Source organism: Canis lupus, chromosome 17, assembly GCF_011100685.1.
Source record: "Canis lupus familiaris isolate Mischka breed German Shepherd chromosome 17, alternate assembly UU_Cfam_GSD_1.0, whole genome shotgun sequence".
NCBI lineage: Eukaryota > Metazoa > Chordata > Mammalia > Carnivora > Canidae > Canis > Canis lupus.
This window is the reverse complement of record NC_049238.1, coordinates 62814245-62828255: the sequence shown is the minus strand read 5'-3', so window position 1 is coordinate 62828255 and position 14011 is coordinate 62814245. Positions and strand designations below refer to the sequence as shown.

The 14011-nt window shown below is 38.3% G+C and overlaps 1 protein-coding gene across 3 annotated transcripts in view; it reads left to right on the top strand.

Annotated features, from left to right (window-relative positions):
- The window catches only part of MAGI3 (membrane associated guanylate kinase, WW and PDZ domain containing 3), a 235061-nt gene that overhangs the window by 189288 nt on the left and 31762 nt on the right, over nucleotides 1-14011 (top strand). For all 3 annotated transcript variants that reach the window (XM_038562293.1, XM_038562292.1, XM_038562294.1), the window contains exons 10-15: nucleotides 2262-2867; nucleotides 4119-4150; nucleotides 5159-5315; nucleotides 7494-7585; nucleotides 9530-9722; nucleotides 12431-12619. In XM_038562293.1, the coding sequence (XP_038418221.1) occupies nucleotides 2262-2867; nucleotides 4119-4150; nucleotides 5159-5315; nucleotides 7494-7585; nucleotides 9530-9722; nucleotides 12431-12619 (1269 nt within the window). The remainder of the gene's footprint in view (nucleotides 1-2261; nucleotides 2868-4118; nucleotides 4151-5158; nucleotides 5316-7493; nucleotides 7586-9529; nucleotides 9723-12430; nucleotides 12620-14011) is intronic.

The following is a 14011-nucleotide window of genomic DNA, read 5'->3' as shown; positions in this document are numbered from 1 at the left end:
AGAATTACAGACATGAAATTACCATTTTTACAGGGCCATATAAATTTGTCTTTTGTATCATTTTCCCAAAGTCTTTGCTTGGTAATTGTTAGATATTTTTATATGGCCGACAGTTTTTATGGCTGAGGGGGTTAGAGGAAGTTACACTTATGGGGGAGCTTTTAGCACTTTTTCCCAGACAGATATTACTATGCCTTGAAGGTCACTTCTTGCCCTGCTTGCTAGTGCAAATGCATTTCCCCCATTTGGATAATTCAGTTGTCATAGTACTTTTTTTTTTTTTTTTTTTTTTTTTTATTCATGAGAGACAGACAGACAGACAGAGAGAGAGAGAGAGAGGCAGAGACAATAGGCAGAGGGAGAAGCAGGCTCCATGCAGGGAGCCCGACATGGGACTCCATCTCATCAGGTCTCCAGCACCACACCCTGGGCTGAAGGTGGCGCTAAACCGCTCAGCCATCTGGGCCACTCCATAATACTTTTAATGGCAGATATCAACTTATTTTCAATTAGGATATGGCATCTCTCATATTCTGCTTTCTCATTTAAGACTTAACATAAGACTTAAAACAAGAAAACAAGATAATCAAAAGTTATATTTATAAGGAAAATTTTCACTATTACTTTGTAAGATTAACAAACCCTGGAGAGTTAAAATTATCAGTAAAACCTTTAAGCTCTCAGTTTTGACTTTTCTTTAACATTTTATCCACAAAACACATTTTGTAGGTATTCTGTGTGCTGTCAGGGTTTCATAACATAGATGCAGATTTGTCTAAAACTGATGTCTAATTTACATAGCAATACCATACTTCCACGGAAATTCTGGAAACTTGACTAGGGGAGGAAGAATCCAAACCTTGTTTCTTGGGCAGCCCTGGTGGCTCAGCAGTTTGGCGCCACCTTCGGTCCAGGGCGTGATCCTGGAGACCTGGGATCGAGTTCCACGTAGGGCTCCCTGCATGGAGCCTGCTTCTCCCTCTGCCTGTGTCTCTGCCTCTCTCTCTCTCTCTGTGTCTCTCATGAATTAATAAGTAAAATCTTTAAAAAAATAAAAATAAAAAAAAACTTTATTAGTCTAATTTCTGCATCTTCTTAGATTATGAAACAAATTTCTGCACACTAACATTTGTTTTTAAATACCATTTGTGTTGATTTTTTAAAGCCTACATGCAATCAGAAAAGATTAAAACACCTTTATTTGGCATTAACCTTTTAAATAATCATATTCAAATAAAAGCAGCAAATGGATGAGACATTAGAGGGCAGATTTTAAAAGTTAAGGCTGCATTAAAAAAATTCACCAACTGATGAATGTCAAGTAGTAATGATTCTGCAACAAAGTGGTTGTAATAATGTAAAATCAGGAAAGCAAAACCAACTCTTTTTTTTTTTTTAAGATTTTATTTATTTATTCATGAGAGACACAGAGAGAGGCAGAGACACAGGCAGAGGGAGAAGCAGGCTCCATGCAGGGAGCCCGACATGGGACTCGATCCCGGGTCCCCAGGATCACACCCCAGGCTGACGGCGGTGCTAAACCCCTAAGCCACCGGGGCTGCCCAAAACTAACTCTAATAAGAATTAGTTTAGCTGACTTTTCAGTGTCTTAAATAATATGTTCTTTGCTTATGTTGAATTTTCTTGTTGCTTGTTTCTCCTTTTGAAATCTGAATTACAATAAATCAAACATCTCTGCAATAAGAAAGATGCTAAAGGAAAATACATTCATAACTTCACATTATTCTAATCATCAGCCTTAACATTTTCAAACTAAAATGAATTTATAGATGCCTTGTAATCACTGGCCTCTTAAAATCAAGTACCATAATGTGGTATTTAAAGATCTCCTGTTTGTGTAAGTAGCTAGCTAGCCAGTGGAGTTATTTGCTCCTCTTCTAAGTGCTGAATACCTACCACCATGGACCTAACTTTCTGTGGCCACTTAAGTATGGCTCAGAAGATAGACTAACAATGACAGTATGAATTCACAGTTATTTTTCAAATGATTCCCTCGAGCTTGAGGTCATAACTCTGTGCCACAAAGATAATTAAGGTTTTATACATTTATGTTCTTTTAAGAGAAGAATCACAGAAGAGAAAATGATGTATCTATGTTCAAAATCTGTCCTTTCTGCAGTTAAGGAATAGTAAGAGGTTTCCAGAATTCAAATTTAGATGATAAATTTTTGTCCCACCGTGCCCCAACAAAAAATGAACTCGGTGGTTTTAATATTTTTAACCTGATTATGTCTTAACAGGTGATGTTATTGTAGATATCAATGGCAACTGTGTCCTGGGTCACACCCATGCAGATGTTGTCCAGATGTTTCAATTGGTACCTGTCAATCAATACGTAAACCTCACTTTATGTCGCGGTTATCCACTTCCTGATGACAATGAAGATTCTGTTGTGGACATTGTTGCTGCTACTCCTGTCATCAATGGACAGTCATTAACCAAGGGAGAGATTTGCATGAATACTCAGGATTTTAAGTCAGGAGCAGTGGTTCTGGAACAGAATGGAAAACCGGGACACTCCTTGATCAGTGACCGTCTCAATGGACCATCGGATCCGAGCGAGCAGAGAGCGTCCCTGGCGTCATCTGGCAGCTCCCAGCCTGAACTAGTGACTGTCCCTCTGATTAAGGGCCCTAAAGGCTTTGGGTTTGCAATTGCTGACAGCCCAACAGGACAGAAGGTCAAAATGATATTGGATAGTCAGTGGTGTCAAGGCCTCCAGAAGGGGGATATAATTAAGGAGATTTACCATCAAAATGTGCAGAATTTAACACATCTCCAAGTGGTAGAGGTGCTAAAGCAGTTTCCAGTAGGTGCAGATGTACCGTTGCTTATCTTGAGAGGAGGTGAGTAAAAGCACAAGGGAAAAAAAACCTTCATCGTTCATGCATTTGTATCTGCTAATCGTCCTTACTTCCAGGGGAGAATCCCTCTTTTCTCAGCCTACTTCACTGGTAGTTCGTGTGCATTTTCCTTCAGGTTCTGTCTCACTGCTTCCGTAAGCAGTATCTTTTGCAGCAGTTTTTTTTAGTTATTAGTGGTCTCATTTGTGTCCATTATGGATTTTCTTCCCTCTATATTCTTTTTAAAATCTGATTTATAGCTGTAGTAATCAGAGAGAGTCACAGCATTGTGCTGCTTCAAATGAAATATATCCTCTTAATTTCATTTTCTCTATTGATGGCAGTTATAGAAATTGACGCTTTCAACTATGGTACTTCATCTGGGCCTCTGTAATGTACCGAAGATGTTTTGAAAGAGCTAGCATCTCTGTGAATAAGCAAAATGTTGAATGGTGTGTTAATCTGTTCTGTAAAGCAATCATGATAGCTTGCGCTCGTAAAGCTTTTATCTCAAGCTTTATTATCTGTCCATAAATGTTAATTAAACCCCACAGTACCCGTGTGAGAGAAATATAATTTTTATTTTCCAAGGTCATCAGCTGACTTGAACTGCTCACAGACATAAATCCAGTTCCAAGGACTGATCATAAAGTTGTGTTTTGATGGGCTTTCTTAAATCCCTACCTATGAATGACTAGTATTTTCGAGAATAAAATTTAGCCCTTCACACTTCTCTCTCTGGCTTTTAGTTTTCATTTTTGAGGCAAATGAGCAGTTTAACTTCATTGGGACATTTTTCATTTTTTTCTTATTTCTTTGAGCAATTCTTGTTTCTTCTCTGGGTGATACAGTAGAATGTGCTCAGAGTAAGATCTATAGAAGATCTCTTTGTGAGTACTGGAAAGTTATCCAAGGTTCCAACAAATATAACAAGGAGACCAGGGTTTGGTGTCAGACAGGACCCATGTCCATTTCCTGCCTTGCTACCTGTCGGTTCTATGGTATGAGGAAATAATGCAATCTATTTGAGTTTTTGTTTACTTGATCTGTAAAGTGGTAGTAACACTTATGCCTTAGGACTGTCATGAAAATAAAGTGAGATAATGTATGGACAAAGCCTGGCACATAGTGGGAGTTGACCATAGGATTTACTAGCCTGCTAAAAGTCGAAGCTAGTTTTGCCATAAACATGAGCAGTATTTGTGATCTGGAAATGCTTCCTCTGTTTTTAAAATCTGGCTCATTTTTTTTAAGGTCCTCCTTCACCAACTAAAACTGCCAAAATGGTGAGTACACAGTGGTCCTCAAATGCTTCTTCCTAATCCAGCAAGACAGATGCAGTGCTCCCCTCCGTAAGAACAGCCCTCCGTGGTGGTGATTATCTATTGGGAGAAGTGAGGACGCATACTTCCCTGGGCTTGTATCAGAAACTCTGGGGAAGCATGTGTGTTAGAAGAGGTGGGGTTTCTGTTAAATAGACAGAAGGGTTAAGTATTTCTGTTGAATTATAGAGGCACATATGACCAGTAATCCTGTCCTCTAAATGGTAAAGCACAAGCACACTGAAGTGACTACTTAGAAGTCTTTTGCTTTCTTCATGTTTCCGAGGAGGGTAAGGAAATCGCTAAATGTTAGGGCAGATAATAAACACTCTTCCATCTTCTCCCTGACACCCAAAGACAAGCAGTGGTAGCTTCCCATAATTTCCTGGGGACTGCAAACACCCACATTTAGATAATCTTCTTAATGATGGATTAAGCAAGACTTTCTAGAGTAACTGTGGCCTCTGGGCTCAATTGGCTTGTTATCAAAGTGATAGGCTGTCAGACTTAAAAGGTTTTCTTTGGCATTCTTCTGACTGAGTAGCCTATTTCAGGACCCGTATAGCCAATAAGACCTAACAAAGGGTACAGCAAACAGTGCCAGGAAAGAAAGTGTGCTAGGTATAAGATATGAGGCTGCTGAGATCTCCACAACGAATGTGGGTATGGCTACAAAGACAATTACATCTAAAATCATAATTTAGTTCTACTTTGCTTGATTGGGAGTTATCATTGTACATTTTTTCTAATCTAAGTTAAATGTGTCTTAACCAAGTACACATGGCTGTAAGGGTGAACCTCTCCAAGACTGCAGACAGCCTGTGGCTCTGACCCTGCCACCCACCCAGCTTGTAATCCGTTGATGTACCCAGTTAACACAAGAGTTTTATGAACTAATCGGCTATCTGTTAAAAAAAAAAAAAAAAAAAAAAAAAAAAAAAAAAAACTAAGTAAGGCCCTTTTCTGTTTCAGAAAACAGATACAAAGGAAAATTTAGGAAGTTTGGAGGCCATAAATGAGCCCATTCCCCAGCCTATGCCTTTTCCACCCAGCATTATCAGGTCAGGATCTCCAAAATTGGATCCTTCAGAGGTCTACCTGAAATCGAAGACTTTATATGAAGATAAACGTAAGTAGTTGTAGAATATTTCAGGAGCACTTGAGACAAAATACATTTGGATTTTTTGAAAAAACTGGAACCTTCCCATCTTTCAAAACCATATTGAAAAATTATTCCTTCATCCTCATTTTCATATGACTCTGGGCTTCTTCCATTTATTTTCAACATTCATTCCTTCATTTTTTTCAAAACCAGGGACTAAGTGCCTACTATCTACCTAACACCGCAGTAAGTGATGGGAATACAGAGACAAGTAGGTTCTGTAGGCAGTGCGCCACAAAGATGATTAAACCTAAGTGGAAAAGATAAATATATAATAAAAAAAGGTGTGCATAAAAAGTACAAATAAGCCTCACATGGATCCAAAGGAGGAAACGGGCCATTTTAGCAATGGGGGTAGTAGGAAGTATCAGCTACTGTTCACCAAGTCTTTAAAGATGAAGAGGTGTTAAAAAAAAAAGAAGAAGAAGAGGTGTTTATGAGATAAAAAGGGAAGAAAGCAGGAATAACCTTTGCAAATTGACCTTGCATGGCCTGGGTTCTGCAAGTAGCTCAGGTTGGCTGGGTGCAGTTGGCAAGGGAAACCAGAGGGGAGAGTAGGCTCAGCTGGGGAAGGTGGGTTAGGCCATTCTGAGGAAGCTGGAGTCCATCATTGAAAGATAGAGAGCCTTGGGGTGGTTTAACTGTATGTAGGGATGATCGCTTTGGACTTGGGTTTCAGAGAGATTTTCCTGGCAGGAATAGGAGGGATAGTGGATCAGAGGGTGTGCAGCCTGAGGAGGAAAGCAGATTAGACTGCTCAGGGGAGTCCAGCTCAGGGGTGATGAGCCAAGAATGTGCATAAGGCAGAAATTCATTTTTTTGTGCTAATTTACTTAAAATGAGAAATCTTTTCCAAAGTAAAATTGCAGGCTACATAGGCTTGATTTTTTTAAATTAATTTGTTTTTTGAGAAATAGATCTAAATCTACCTTAGAAACTATGTACACAAAAAAAATAAAATAAAAAGAAACTATGTACACAAGTGGAAATACTACGTATAGTCAACTTCATAGTTAACCAATTCCAGATCTTTATCTTCATAGACCTAGGCCATATTCAAAAAGATGAAAGCCAGATGTAAGCACATCAAAGCAATAATTTAAATTAATGGAATCATGGAGAATCCCTTTCTTCTGACTTCTCGTTGGGAGCCCAATATATTTTTAGTATTGGTAGAAACTACCTAGTCCCTTTGGGCCACACCCATAAAGTAACTGAGTTGGGGCTCAAGAGTCTTTTATCTCTAAAGTTCTGTAATTCTAATAGGAATCATTTCTCAAAAGAGACTGCTCCTAAGTAACATTATCAAGATCTACCCCACACGGTATCACTTTTTATAGAATCCCCCAATACGTTTCTAGCAAACACTTCTCACTTGTGAATAACATTAATATTTTCTTGAAGATCAAATTATTTTAGTGGTGAAGTAGATTTTCCAGACTTAATATTCTGGTGAATGCAAACCTTAATATTCTGTTTGGGGGACAGAATAGGGTGGGCTAAGGGCCCGGACCCTAGAAACCAAGCCGAGTTGAAATCTCAGCTCTGCCATTGATTTACTTTCTGCCTGATGCTGAGCACTTACCTCAGCCTCAGTTTCTGCAGCTGGAAAATGGGATCTGATGATAGGTGTTAGCAATCATTATTTTCTTCTAAAATAATATCATTTTGCAAAATTAGGTGAAGCGAATACGGAATACTTTTCAGAAACAGGTTTTAGCTTGGGAGTAGAATTAAGGCATCTTTTGGGCTTTCTTTCTAGGATTTGTCCACATGTTAATTTAGGTAAATTGTGCCTATCAAATGTCTAACTTAAATTGGATGATTCTGAATTTAGTGTCATAACATTGATCTGGAAGCATTAGGACGTAATGGCAGTATTAATGCTGAATACATGGAAGTGGGGGAAATGTGCCTGAGCAATCTCGATACAAAGTTTTATTTAGAGTCAGATTAGGATTGAATTTTTTTAGGAGTATGCTCTCATATAAGTTTGCACAAACCAGAAGTTTCTGAGGTTATAGTTTATTGAACCCTATAATATTATCCTACTAAATAATTGCATTGTTTTATTGTAATCCTTTTCAAGTAAGTCAAAGTATTTTATTTTATTTATTTACTTTTATATTTTCTGGTTCTCCTTAGCACCAAACACCAAGGACTTGGATGTTTTTCTTCGGAAACAGGAGTCGGGGTTTGGCTTCCGGGTACTGGGAGGAGAGGGACCGGATCAGTCTGTAAGTTCAGCTACTTCAGAATTTGGCTACTCCTATGAACTTTCAGGTGGCCATTTGGTAGAATATGGTGGTTTTGTTTTATTTGATTTTTTCTTTTTTAAGATTTTGTTAAAACTGTCTTCTCGGCATCTCACTAATGTAGGCAGGATTGCATTTCTGTTTGTGTGGTGGTCTCGCAGTTACCATGGTGTGGCTGAGGCCAGAACTGAGTGTGTCCACCATAAGTTGACCCATCATTAATTTCTGTATTTCTCTAGGTGCCTGCAGCTTATTTTCAATTTTTATTTCCCTTTGCCTTTGGTAAATTTGAAGACTTTTGCCTTCTGTAAGAAAGAAGCATCCTGTTTACCACAATCAGTCTGTTTGAATGAATGCTCCATAAGCAGGTGGCATGAGTCTGCGCATATTATGTCACCTACTCTTATTAATGGGTTGACATTTTTCATGCTCAGTCCTTTGGGTGCCATTTCATCTGCTGTACCTATGAAACTAGGAAAATATAAAATAATTGAGGTTTCTGTTCTGAAAGCATAAGGGTTATGTTTGTAAAGCATTTAAAATCTAGAACTTTATACACAATTCTCACATAAGTTTTGAGAACACATGTAATGGGTTCTATTTTTAAGTTTTGCCCTTAGTTTGAATGACAGAGAAGTAATATGCTTTTTTGTTAAGTTGGAGAACATATTTAAGTTCTTTACTGTATAGTATAAGAAAGACAAAAAAAAAGACATTATTATCAAGCTTGAAAGGTAACAATAATCTTTTAAAATGACAGGCTTCTTTCTATTTCTGAATAGAACAGTTGATTTATGTATTATAAATGTGATCTAATTAGCCATATTTGCTATAGTAAAACAGTTATCAGAGACAAAGCTTAAGGCAGGTTGACTTATGCAGGGCAAATAGACAATACCTTGATTGTTCTTGGTAGAAGACGTGATTTTGTTTTATTGCTTCCTATTTTGTTGATACAGTCAGTGGTGACTAAGACATTTTAAGAATTTATCTCAGGGGCGCCTGGGTGGCTCAATCAATTAGGCATCTGCCTTTGGCTCAGGTCTAGATCCCAGGGTCCTGGGAGTGAACCCCACATCATGTTCCCCGCTAAGCAGGGAGCCTGTTTCTCCCTCTACCTGCTGCTCCCCCTGCTTGTGTTTTCTCTCTTTCTCTCTCTCTGTCTCTCTCAAATAAATAAAGTCTTTAAAAAAAAAAAAAAAGAGGAGGAGTTTATCTCAATGTGGGAGAAACCTTTCTCTTAAATGTCAAGTTTTAGCAGCTCTGAAATTAGCGCAGACATTCAGGATTCCATAATTACAGGATTCTAACTGCTGGCAAACAAAACGAACAGATCCACTTACCTAGATGTGAGTGGACCTCAGGCCACTCTCTTCTCCCCTAAGATATCACTGCTCTGAGACTTAGGAACAAGAAATGCTTCTCTGTTGTATATACTGAATTTCTACTAATAGCCATATGTTACAGGAGTATCTTAAGAATTATCCTGGTTGCTGTGAACAGTGTGTAGAAAAACCTTTGCTGATGGCATTCGGTATACTTTTTGTGCTTTTTAGTAGCTACTCCACAGAACTGCATTTTTTTTAGTGCATTTGTTTTGTTGTATTGATAGAAGTGAATGTGGCACTTCTAAAGTTCTTGAATAGCTTTGCATTTTCCATCTTGGTTGTACTCATCCCTGAAGATCCAGAAGAGATCATGTAGTGTAGTTATGTGAAGTGCCATTTTGGAGAATAGTCGCTTTCTAAGATACTACCTTTCTCAGGTGTTCATAATTGAACTGCAAAAATCTGTTGGTTTCCTTAGCACTAGATCAGGAAGTCTTTAACTTAGTAGGGAAGGGTCATGGTAGATCTTAGTTGACTGTGTAGATTGACTGATCTTAGTTGACTGTATAGACCAACCTATACTTTGGTATCTTATCAGATCTACATTGGAGCCATCATCCCTCTGGGTGCAGCAGAGAAGGATGGTCGGCTCCGTGCAGCAGACGAACTGATGTGCATTGATGGAATTCCTGTCAAAGGGAAGTCACACAAACAAGTCTTGGACCTCATGACAACTGCTGCTCGAAATGGCCATGTGCTTTTAACTGTCAGAAGAAAGATCTTCTATGGTGGTATGTGAACTTGTTCCTGCTCTGATAGGTTAATAAAGAAACAAAGACACTTAGTCTATTTTCTATATGGTTTTGCAGATTACTATGTTTTAATAGTGTATGAGATAAGCCATTTAGTGTGGTCCAGGGCCTCATGGTGGAAGGCCATATAAGGTCAAAAGGATCCAGAAATAATTCTGCTATCAAAAAAGAGAAAGAAATTTGGTGCCCCTATATTAAGATTACATGAACATATTGACAGACTTTGCCAATGTGGTATTGGGTATTGTGGATGGGAATATCAAGTTAAGTCTGTTTTCTTAAAAACAAATACAGTTAGTTTTTTAGTCATATCAAGATATCCCTTTAGCTGAATATCAAAAGATTTTGTTTGGGTCCTGATGATCCTAAATATTCAAAGAGAGCAGAATGTTTCTGCTTGTTAAGTATTAATATGATATAATATAACATTTAAGAAAACCATTCATTGAGTGCTTACTCTGTCTCAGACATATAGGTTCTTTTATGTAGTCTTTATGACACTATGATGTAAGTACTGTCATTATTCAGTTTTATAGTTACCTACAGAATAGTTAAGGGACACACAGCTGGTAAGTAGTAGGACCAGGATTAAAACATGGAGTTTAATTATAGAGCCTGGGGTCTAAACCATTACATGAGGATATAAATACACTTTTCTCATCAATAACTCTGTGAGTATTATATCGGAATTTTCAGAAGTGAATTCTTGCCACTTTAAGATTTTAAAAAGACAATCCTATAGCACAAGAATGTAAGCTTCATAAAGGGATATTTACCCACTGAGTTAACTGCTATTTCCCCAATACATAAAACGGTGACTGCCTGGCACAGAGTGGACATCAGTGAATGTTTGTGGACTTGATGAATATTTGCATTACTCTTAAAATGAGGCGCTGTGTTTTTGATTGCAGCATCCAAAGTAAAGGCCTGCCTGTTTTCTTAAGTATCAGACATTTAGGGCAGCTCTGGTGGCTCAGCGGTTTAGCACCGCCTTCAGCCCAGGGCATGATCCTGGAGACCTGGGATCAAGTCCCACATCGGGCTCCCTGCATGGAGCCTGCTTCTTCCTCTGCCTGTGTCTCTACCTCTCTCTGTCTCTCATGAAATAAATAAAATATTTTAAAATAAATAAATAAATAAATATCAAGCATTTAGAGACACATACAGATTTTAATGCAGTGTTGGTTGTGTTGGGGTCGGAACATAACCACATGAAGTAAAAAATGTGATGTGCAACTAGAGGTTGGTTCTCTCCCTAAAGCATCATGAAGTTTCATAGTAGTTTGATATTATTGGAGTCATTTAGCTAGTTCATTATAACCATACATTATACCAAAAGAAACCTTTGTTTTTCATTAATTGATGGGATATTGGTGGTACTTTGTTGAAATTCTAAAACATAATCCCAGAATTATGTAGTTTTTGAGCCAAAGGAGCCCTTACATATGGGTATTCCTCAGTGGCAGTATGTTGTGGTTGTTGTTAATGATGGTTTGCATCAAATTATGGCACAAAATTTGCCTGTTTTTTAATCGGTTAGTACTAACTTGTGTCATTCTTTCTCGAATTCTTATGTCACATTTGAATAGGAAAAAAACGATAGAAGTTAACTCTCCATTTCCTGAGTATTCCTATGACCTATTCTATGCCGAAGAGAATTGGCTGTTCATGTGGACAGCTTGTTATATGCTGGACGGGGTAGGAGTAGGGCTGCTGGTGGTTAGCGCATCTGATATCAATCAGGAAAACTGCATTTATAAAACACATCGTAGAAGACAAATCCCGTGTTGATAGCTAACTTGTCCACCAGCTAGGGGCAGGATCTCGACCCTGATGCTGTGACCTCCCCAACATCACGAACATTAGTCCTGTGCTAAGTTATATTTAAAGTTGATTTTAAAAGGAAGTTTGCCGTGTTATTTTTCATTACCGGCTTTTGTTAAAATTATTGGTCAAAATCTTGCTTGAATTAAGACAATTTCAAGAAGGATTGGTTTACCATGAACTTTCATGGAAGCTTTGAAAAGCTTCCTTTAGGGCAGCCCAGGTGGCTCAGTGGTTTAGCGCCGCCTTCAGTCCAGGGCCTGATCCTGGAGACCCGGGATCGAGTCTCACATTGGGTTTCCTGCATGGAGCCTGCTTCTCCCTCTGCCCGTGTCTCTGCCTCTCTCTCCTCTCTGTGTAGTCTCATGAATAAATAAATAAAATCTTAAAAAAGAAAAGAAAAGCTTCCTTTAGGGCAGCCCGGGTGGCTCAGCGATTTAGCACCGCCTTTAGCCCTTGGCGTGATCCTGGAGACCTGGAATCGAGTCCCACATCAGGCTCCCTGCATGGAGCCTGCTTCTCCCTCTGCCTGTGTTTGTGTCTGTGCCTTTTTCTCTCTCTGTGTCTCTCATGAATAAATAAATAAATAAAATCTTAAAAAAAAAAAAAGAAAACTTCCTTTAAAGGAGAAAATATATATAATTCTTCCAGTTACACACTTGAAGAGAATTTAAGACGTCAGACACTGCTGCAGCCTATATTTGCGCTCTGATTACGTCCAGAGCTCACATGGGGGGATTGATTTTCTATACTGTAGGCTATCCAAAACTACATTTTCTCATGAAAGGTATAGCACAAAAGCACTTTAGTTAACAAAAAATATGATGTTCTGAAAATACCAGAATTGGTCATGTTTATTATAGAGAAACAACCGGAGGATGACAGCTCTCAAGCCCTCCTCTCAGCACAGAATGGCTCTCCCCGCCTCAACCGAGCAGAGGTCCCAGCCAGGCCTGCTTTGCAAGAGGCCTATGATGTAGTCTTGCAACGAAAAGAAAATGAAGGATTTGGCTTTGTCATCCTCACCTCCAAAAACAAACCACCTCCAGGAGGTAAGGGCCGCTGGATTGATTACCTATTGTCCCTGCAATTTTAATCTCCTGAGTCTCTCAATGGGCTTTGTGAGACTAATTAGGAATTATGTATAAATTGCCTTAGAGACTTATCTTTTTAAGAATGATGGATGTTTTCTTTATTTTCAAAACCAGGTAATCCAAACCTAAACTTCCAGGCTTCAGGTTTATCTATCATCTCAGATTCCATAAAATCGGTCTTGGCAGCTCCGGTTGCATCCAGGTTATCCCATGGCAGTAGATTAGGGGCGTGCCCTAATAATAGATTCAACAAAAGGACAATGCTGAGTTTTTTTCAAATAAGGAGGCATAGGTGGTTGGTTTTGTTTTGATTTTTTAATTAGGAGAAACTGTATGCAGAAATGAATTAAATGCTAGAAGCAGTTGCAAAGAAGCAAAACAGATTAATAGAAAAATCATGACCCAAATATGTCTTAAAAAGTCCTTTTGTATTGTTTGATCATAATTGCCACATTCCAGCTCTAAAGGAAACTCCTTGAGTGACAAGAGGCATTCTTATCTTTTATATATGTGTCACTGAAAGTAAAAATTTTGTCAGAACTTTAAACATTAATCTAAATATCCTGAACCCAGTTTAACAGAATATTGTTACCTGGGAAGGTTGAATATATATATTAATTCCTTCAACAAAGGAGGAATTACCTCTAGTATGTACAGGGCTCTTACGATCCAGCAAATTAAATATTTGTTTTGCCTTTATGTTTCTAAGAAGTAATCATCTTTAAATATAAGCATAAGATCCAAATGAAAATAAGATGAGAACCAGAAAATTGGGATTGATCGATCATACTTGTCTGGTGACTTTATTTTTCCAAGTCAAATGGTAAACATCTTTGACCACAGGAAAATGTGCTCTTGCCTTTGCGGGTGGATTTGATTCTATCGTAAATAGTGAGATCCTCTTAGACTAAACGGTCACTAAAATCTTAGAAAAAGAAGAAAACCCTTTCAGTAGTTGTAAGCCAAGCCAATTTGCAAAAATATTGCTAAAATCAATGCAAGTGTGTAAAGGAAGAAGGTTTCTGTGACATGGCTGAGTTATTACTATAGTATCAGGTCACTGCTCACTGATAACTAGTTTCCATTTTCCAGAAGCAGTTGCTATGGTAACACTTGGAACTGGAACTGTCACTGATGCTCTGAGGATGATTATGTGGCCTGTGCTAGAAAAATGAAAAAAAGCAGATTTCTGGTGGATTTCGTGTTGTATCATTGGAAATCAGCTTTTCCTAAACCAAATAAGCATGTTAGATAACCATATTGGTATTCTAAGGCCATACGATGACCCTACACATTCAGAGTAATAGAAATAGTGCAAGATTATTACTCCGTGTGATAGATGCTGACCGC